This window comes from Convolutriloba macropyga, chromosome 13 (assembly GCF_964194025.1).
Source record: "Convolutriloba macropyga chromosome 13, txConMacr16.3, whole genome shotgun sequence".
Classification (NCBI taxonomy): Eukaryota; Metazoa; Xenacoelomorpha; order Acoela; family Convolutidae; genus Convolutriloba; species Convolutriloba macropyga.
Window position 1 is genome coordinate 39455556 of NC_134480.1, and position 8557 is coordinate 39464112.

The 8557-nt window shown below is 36.3% G+C and overlaps 1 protein-coding gene across 2 annotated transcripts in view; it reads right to left on the reverse strand.

Moving 5' to 3' along the window:
- Positions 1–8557, reverse strand: part of LOC142352004 (uncharacterized) — a 174955-nt gene that overhangs the window by 154162 nt on the left and 12236 nt on the right. The window contains exon 4 of one of the 2 annotated variants that reach the window (XM_075404322.1): positions 6928–7068. The exons of the other annotated variant lie outside the window; for it this stretch is intronic. Within the exon in view, the coding sequence (XP_075260437.1) occupies positions 6928–7068 (141 nt within the window). The remainder of the gene's footprint in view (positions 1–6927; positions 7069–8557) is intronic. 2 annotated transcript variants of the gene reach the window in all.

The window sequence follows — 8557 nt, forward strand, 5'->3', positions numbered from 1 at the left end:
TTAGTTGATTATATTTCGCGACAACCAAATCAAAACGCTAAAAGTGTCAATCAAAACGATGAGGAATTCATGGTAGCAACAATTTCCCGTATTCGCGAAGCAATTACATCTTTATTTAGTCACGCGAATAAAATTCCTTTCCAAAAGCGGCACATAACCAGTAATTATAAGCAACAAGTAAACAAGACGCGCGTCTTGCTTTTGCAAACCTGCTAAAATTAGCACGAATAATTCAAATGCCTCAATTAATCCACTCATTACTCGAGCACAAGTAAACAATTACAATTCCGAATTCATTTCTAACTTTAATTGTCGTGCAAATCAATTGATTCAAAACACTACTGCATCCGCATCGCAAATCCAGTCAAATAATTTTAATTGTAATTTAGCCGCAAAAGCAGAAAATAAAGTAAACCACATAATAATGTCTGCAAAAGAAGTGCCTCAATCTAACCTCCCAACTCCTACTAAAGCTCTCAAAGTAACTTTCCGCACTCAATCAACCCCAATAGCGACAACTAGCACGAGCCCTAACATTCATACCCCAATTTCATTATCACCCGAAATTCAAGACATTGAATTGTCCAAAGAAGAAATCTTTGAAAGTAATTTAATTCAACTATTTACAAAATCATTCCTAGCGGTTCTAACAAGTAAGGACCCAGTGTTAAAGGAAATTAGAGATTGTGTCCTCCAAGACGACGAGAACCGCTGTAAAGAAGTCAGCCCTTACATACATTCGTTTTGGAAGGACCTTCACGTGAGGTCCGGTTGCTTGTGTGTTGACGAGCGCGTCGCCTTACCCAATTCGATAAAGGAAGTGGTACTGGAATCCATTCACATGACCCACCTTGGTAGTTGGGGCATGATTTCACTATCTCAGTATGCATGGTGGCCATATATGCATAGAGAGATTCTAGCCAAAGCATCAGATTGCGTTCCGTGTACAGACATTGGTCAGAATTTAAAACCTGTTATACCAAAATCTAAATGGTATCCGCATAAGGCTTGTCAAGAACCAAATGAAGAAATTCAAATCGACTTTGGGGGTCCGATAACAAATGACAAAGATAAAGATATTTACTTTTTGGCATGTATTGATCGTTATTCAAAGTATCCGACAGCTCGAATTTTTGAACATGCAAATGGGACAAATGTGGTAAAATTTCTCCGCGATTACGCTTGTACTCATGGAATTCCGCGAACAATCCGTTTAGATCAAACCACTTGTTTAGTAGGTAAACAAGTTGCAAACTACTGTAATGAAAATAATATTAACATTCTCGACGCGCCGGTCGGAGATCATAGAGCAATTGGATTAGTGGAGCGAATGATACAGACAATTAAACGGCGGTTATCCTGTATGAAAACTGAAAATAAAGATTCATTTTCAACATCTAAAGCAATTAAACAAATAATTTCTGACTTACGAGTAACAAGACAGAAAACAACACAGATAACTCCGTTTGAAGCTCATTTTGGTCGTCTGGTGAATACTCCTTTGCGCAATATTAGCACATGTCCATCAAGTTTAAACTTAACATATGAAAAAATTATTAATCACTATTTAGATGCTGATACAGTTCCTGTAGACAAATACCTCGATGATGCTGGATGGGTCAATCCTGAGAGAAGCGATCTGGAAATTGAGACAGCGATGAACAAGGCACAACAAGATGCAGGCTTCCGATATCGTGACTCCGACAATAAGGAATCGCGGTTCATAATACACCCCAAACTCACGAACCCCATTCCGGGAACGGAAAAGTCGTAAAATGTGAAGCTAGCGCGAAAACTACCAAACAAAAAGAGGGCGAAAAGACAGCTCGCTGGGCTATACGAAGTTTTAAAACCCGGATCATTCGTCACTAAATCCTCCCCCACGACAACAATAATTAACGAACCGGGGCGATCACCAGTTAAAGTCAGAGATAGTGATTTGGCAAAGTTTGGCACCAAAGCTGAAAGATCCACTAATCTCTGGGCATACGCACAAAGGCGTCTTGCGCCCTATGAGCAAACAACAGAAATCAAGATTGCCAAACACAGCAACGACATTAAAAAGCAAAAGCGAGGGGAAATCAAAATTCGACACCGACATCGAGACACTACTTCAGTTGTTTCCTCTGTCAACTCAAACGTTTCTCGAGCCCTCACCGTACGCAAACCTACAAAACCGCAGCCCAAACGACGTCGAAATGCAGCTTCAATCAACGACAATGATAACGCGACAGCTCAGGAACAACAACTGATATCAATAGTACCCGCTCCAAAAATGTCTTCTTCTCAAAACCAGCAGTATCAAGACACACATTCCGACTCGCAAAAACAACAAGGAACCCGAAAACGAAATCGGCCCCAATTTTACGGCTTCACAGACGCGGATATTTCACCAACCAGTTCTCTGACCTCTACTAGTTCAGGCAAACAGAAAAAACGCAAATCGAAAAAAGAGAAGAAGGATGCAGCAAACGCGAATACAGTGGTAGCCATGATTCAAAGTGCAGAACATTCAAGAATCCCCTCTCCCCCAAGACCGGACATTCAAATTGGCCAAGTTTCGCCACCAGATTCAAGAGTTAGATATCACGAATACGAACAAGAAAGAGAACTATCTGTTTGGGATGCAGAAAATGAAATTTAATCTAAACACTCAGTAAAACTGTCATAAACTACAATCACTTATTTAGTCTTGTTCCCGCTTCTTTAATCTAATTTTAATGTTAACCTTGCTTTTAATTTATTACAGTTGCTCTTCAATTGTTAGTCTTAAATTCATTCAAGTATTCGCCCTGCGAATCCATTTATTACTGTGTGTGCACTTAAATTATTCAGTGTAATGTATTCAGTTTACATGTTGAGAATTTTGAAGCGTATTCGCTTTACGATTCCAAAATTATTGAACATTTAGAATTTTATGTGCTGTAATTGTCTGTCAAGTGGCGATAATTTACATTCATTAGCATACACAACCCATGTACGATTGAAAGTCCTCAGACTTATAAGCCTCGCATATACTTAAATTTTAATCGTTGCTATTCTTAAATTTAACATTTGCAGTACCTCTACAATTTTGAGTTCAGTTATGTTCATCCCACTCGTTTGCATGTTTGTGTTGATTCTAAAAAATTGTAAATACATTAAAATTTTTTTTGTCACGAGGGAAATGTGATACGTATGGATACCTAAATATATATCGAAACCTTTATGTGTACTAAATTAGTTATCCTCTATATCTATAATTATATCATGTGTTTTTATAACTAAAAGTTGTGACTTCTATTTATTCACCTATATTAATATTCCCGTTAGTCTACTAAATTATTTCATATTTTGTTCATGCTAGTTTATTATAAGTAATCATAATCTCACTTAGTCAGTCTGAATTCAAGTTACTCTGCAAACGCTCTTCATATTCCTGAGTTAAACTTAGCAGTGGATTCGCACCGCGTTTCCAATAATCAGAATTCGTAAAACACAATTAGTTGTGTATTCGCTCAGCAATTCCTAACACATTCTTGAGACAAAGTATTCGCAACGCGAATCCTAAACTATTCAATAAGATAAAGTATAACAGGGTCCCAGACGGAAGTAACATCTGATCAGACCCATGCTGAACGCACACGGTGTGTTTGCAAACCAAAATTAATCTGATCAGAGATCAATTCGAGCGTATATTATTCTCATCTCATTTTTCTAATCAGAAACTAGTACTGGTCAAGAAACACGAAAACGTGAGCTCTGACTACCACTCATTTGTATAGGGAGTGCGTATTTGCAACCCCCAGACGCATGTGCCATATTTTTAGATGATGATTTTCCATATAGTAACACATGCTCTGTAACTGGGGGAGCATAACATACTTGGGGGCTCAATCGGAAGAGATCCCATTTCTGCTATATGTATACGTTGCAGTTTATCCAATTGTTTCTTTATTCCAAATAAAAGAAAAGGGTTACTTTCCCTCAAAAAATATGGCAGACGAGTATACAACATTAGCAAAAGGAGTTTATGAAAAATTTTAATGGTTGGAAAACATCTAGAGAAGGTTGATTGAAGTTAAAAAAACCGGATCCTGAAATCTATGGAACTTCGATGGAAATGTGTTCATTCAGTGGGGTGGTATGTCACAACTGTAATTTCGTTTTCAAATGAAAAGCACGTTTTAACTTGTTTTAGTACCATAAGATCTGGCGCTGTACAAAGGAAGATCTAGCATTCTAAAATCCGGCACTGTTAAGATCGGGCATTCTAAAACTTGTACGTGCTTGTTTCAATGAATGTGATGAAAAGAACCCGAAGAAGTTAAAACGCAGTCAAAACATACGAAACGGATCTCGGAGCAATTCCGAGAGGGCTGGAAAAAACCGTCATGCCACAATTGCAAATGACACCAGATTTTTTTTCTCGCTATAAAAATTTGACACTGCAAGAACTTAAATTATTAATTGCCCCAGAAAACGAACTCAAGAGAAGGAGAACTGGAAACGAGTACTGAGTCTATTTCGGCCGAAAAGTATGGTTCGATTGACTGCTGAAAAAGCAGCGACGCATGATACCGTGAATTCCGTATCGATGAGTTTGAAGCCTTTTAATAGCTTTCTTGATGTTAATATGGGAGATTTAAGATCTTCTGAACTCATGAGCATGCCGTTTGGAAAAGAAATGAAATAACCGAAGAAAATCAGAGACCGACCCAGTTCTTTTATTGAAGAATAACAAATCAACTGACAAAAACCAACTCTTGAAGGTTAACAGTTGGATTATCATAATTTTTCAGTTGGTTTTCTACGGAATTGTGAAAATGAACAGATTTTAAGCCGCGGAGATCCATGAGGTACATGCTGAGTTCTTAGAGTCGGTTGACAGCTGAGAAGTTAATATCTTTGATTCCTAGTGCACTTAGAAGTACTTAGCAGTAAAAAAAGAATTCTGTGGGCAAACAGCGGCACTTACAAATAGAAAACCTATTTCAAATTTCTCTGGATCAGTACTGTATCAGAGCGCTTACCAGGTCAGTTGTTAGACTTGCCACGTCTTAAATCAAGTCTTAAGTGTTGGCGATTCTTGAGTCAAGTCTTGGCTAAGACTTGCCAAGTCTTATGCAAGTCTTGGCCAATACTTTAAAACTCTTATGTAAGTCTTGGCCAAGACTTGAAAACTATCATGCAAGTCTTGGTCAAGACTTGACAACTCTTGTGCAAGTCTTGGCCAAGACTTGACAAGTCTTATACAACTCTTGGCCAAGACTTGACTAACCTTTGGTCAAGTTTCGAGCACTGTTTTTTTGTTGGTTTGCTTTCGTTTCGTAAAGAAAGAAGAAGGCCGCCACTTAAAATGGGATGCCTAAAAATTCTCCAAAGCGAAAAAAGATGCACATGACAACGCGATCACTTCCACAAAAATCACTTGACAGAGAATGAAAGAAATTCTGATATCGCCCAAACATACAAGTCATGCACCCTTTTTTTCTGCAAATTGAAAAAAGTTTGGGTTCGAAGTGAATATATGGGACATTTTAAGTTTGTATATGCTCAATTCAGAATTGGCTTGATCAGAGTGATAACTTTCTGCTAAAAAATTTTTTAACCGCTTTTTGCTAATTTTGTAATGCATCAAATGTAAATAATTTTTTCTTTAAAAAAATAATTTTCTTAAGTGCGCAATAATCAATACTTGTCAAGTATTTGTCAGGACTTGAATCAAGATTTGCCAAGTCTTCGCCAGGACTTGACTGAAGACCTGCCAAGTCTTGGCCAGGACTTGACTTAGACTTGACAAGTCTTGACATGTCTTCACTTGAGATAAGACGTGATCGGTGCTGATTCGTCAATTCAAGACTTGTTTTTCACTGTCAAGTACTGATCAAGACTTGAAATTTGTTTCGGGGATTCAGTATGAATAAGAGTGACCTAAGGGTACTTTGTTAGCCAAGTATTTGCAGGAAAAATTTAGAACTGCACTATAGAAATGCAGTATTCATTATTACAGTAGATGATACTTTTTAATTTCCATGTGCCCCCTTCATATAACCATAATTTTGGTGAATTAGTAATTGGAATTGCCTATCGAGTTTTTTCTCAAGTCCCAGTTGATGGCATTTTTTTCTGTTCACTCTAGTCATTGACCATTGCAAATCTCATAAGATCTTATAAGATTCTTATCTGGCCTTACAAGTTTATGCATCAGTCTTGTAAGATTGTATAAGAGAATTACAAGATTTACTCTGAACTTATAAGATCTTATGAGAGTTGTGAAAACACGTACGATCTTATAAGATTCTTATAAGATATGTTTTAATCTTATAGGAGTTCCTAAGAATAGTAACAACTGGCAAGATCTTATAAGGATCTTATAAGACACACAATATTCTGCTAAGATTAAAGCAGATCTTGTATGATCATAATAAAATCTTATAAGACACACAATATTCTTATAAGATAAAAACATATCTTGTAAGATCTTAAGGGACGATACTTACCTCTTACAAGATTCAATTTGTCTTGTAAGAGCTTACAAGATATGCAATGTCTTACAAGATCTTACAAAATATGCTCCATCTTATAAGCACTTACAAGATATGTAGTACTGGTAAGAATCTTGTAAGATCTTATCAGAACTGCAATGGTCAATGACTAGGGCAGTTCAAAAACAGATAAAAAATTCATTATGTCCGTGGTAAACACAGAAGTGAAGTTCATTATGTTCATATTAATTTCAGAATTTTATCATGAATTTTGCTATTAAATGTCTATGAAGTACCATGATCATAACTCTGGCCATAGTAAAAATTTTAATGAGATTTTTATGATTCAGTACTGAAATATCATGCGACTCAGGTCTGGGTATGTAATATATTGTATCATATAGAGGGTATCATAGCCTCTTATAGAGTTCATACTCGCACATAGTACATGAGAACCCACCGTCGCAATTATAAAGATTGGAAAGCACATATCCAGTGAGACAAGAGCACTCGTATGCTGACGCGTTGATGGACACCGCTGGATCCAAATCAGTGCAGTTCTGAGCACACAAGTCATATCCACATGCACACTCGTCAATTTCTAGAATGAAACAGCAGCACAAACGCTTGCAACCTGAGAAAACTGGTAGATTAATTGGCACTTCTTACTCAATCTTCTTTAAGTTCAATCCCCCCGCCCCCCAAAAAAATCTGGGGAGTCATATTTCAAAATTGTCAGCCAAAATTTGCCTGTATCCAAACTAATTTGTTTTATATAAAAGGGTGTAAGATAAGCAGAACTCTGAAAGCTCCTCCAAAAAGCTGATGCATAAAGTTATTCACAAAAAATAGAAATTGTGTTAGTTTTCACTTGTAATCAAATTTCTCAGCAATATTTCTATTTATGGCTATTTTTGAGCATTAGCAATACGTAAGTTTCAAGAAAAGTGTTCAAAGAAAGATTTCAAACCGCAGATTTTCAAATTGTGACCACCGTCATAAATAACTTTTTTCATTAAAATCTCAAGAACGAAAGTGAAGCTGCAAAACTTGTGATTCCTCCACAACTTTACAAAATCTTTATTAATCTCGAAACCCAGCCAAATCGTTGTCTTCGTTAAGATTAATGCTTACGGACTACTAAAGTTTGCCAACTCAAAATTTTTTCACCTAAAAAACTATATCTCAAAATCTCATCTCGGGAGTCATATTTCAAAACTATCAGCCAAATTTGTCTGTATCGAAATTAGTTTTTTTACATAAAAATGGTGTAAGATACTAACTCTAGAAATTTCCTCCAAAATGCTGATGCAAAAAATTATTCACAAAAAAATTGGACTAGAAGAGGTAAAAGTCATCGGCAAACTTTGTTTGTTCAAGCTACCCATCTTGTTGTATAAAAGGGTGATTGAGAGAAATTCTCTAGGCTCACCTGGGTTTTTTGTTCAGTCCACTTTGTTCAATTGATATACATATCGTTGAAGGTTCAAAGTGTTGTCTCTAAAAAACCCCACGAGTGTTCATGTTATTTACTACAGTGTTCGAAATTGGCTATTTTGAAGGACTTATAGGGGTTCAAAAGTTTTGAATTGCATCCATAATTATATAAAGCCTTTATCCGAATTTTTTCGTTGGTAACTTTCCTTCATGTATAAAAGTGACATTAACTTTCCCCGATAAAAACTTTCCCCAATTTGTTGATAACTTTCCCCGATAAAAAGTGACATTGTCATATGTGGCAAGTGTGAAAATACAGAATTAAGATGTCAATTCTATATGTCAATAATATGGCAATGGCCCAATAAATTTTCTCGATTTTAAACCATATGTTCCCTAGTAAATTGACCTTCTGAAAACCTTCGGCTACTTTGGTGCGACGAAAATTTTTCAATTTCTTTTCCTTTATTCTACGAATACAGTCGCTATATTGTGCGTGTAATGTTTTTCAAAAAGAAAAGACAGAGAGTGCAGATCCTTTTTTAAAAAAAAATTCATCAATTTTACTTTTCTATATCAACAATTACACGTACCAAAAATTTCAGCAGTCCTTTTTACAAATAAATTGCTTACTTTTTCTTTTGAGTGTCTTC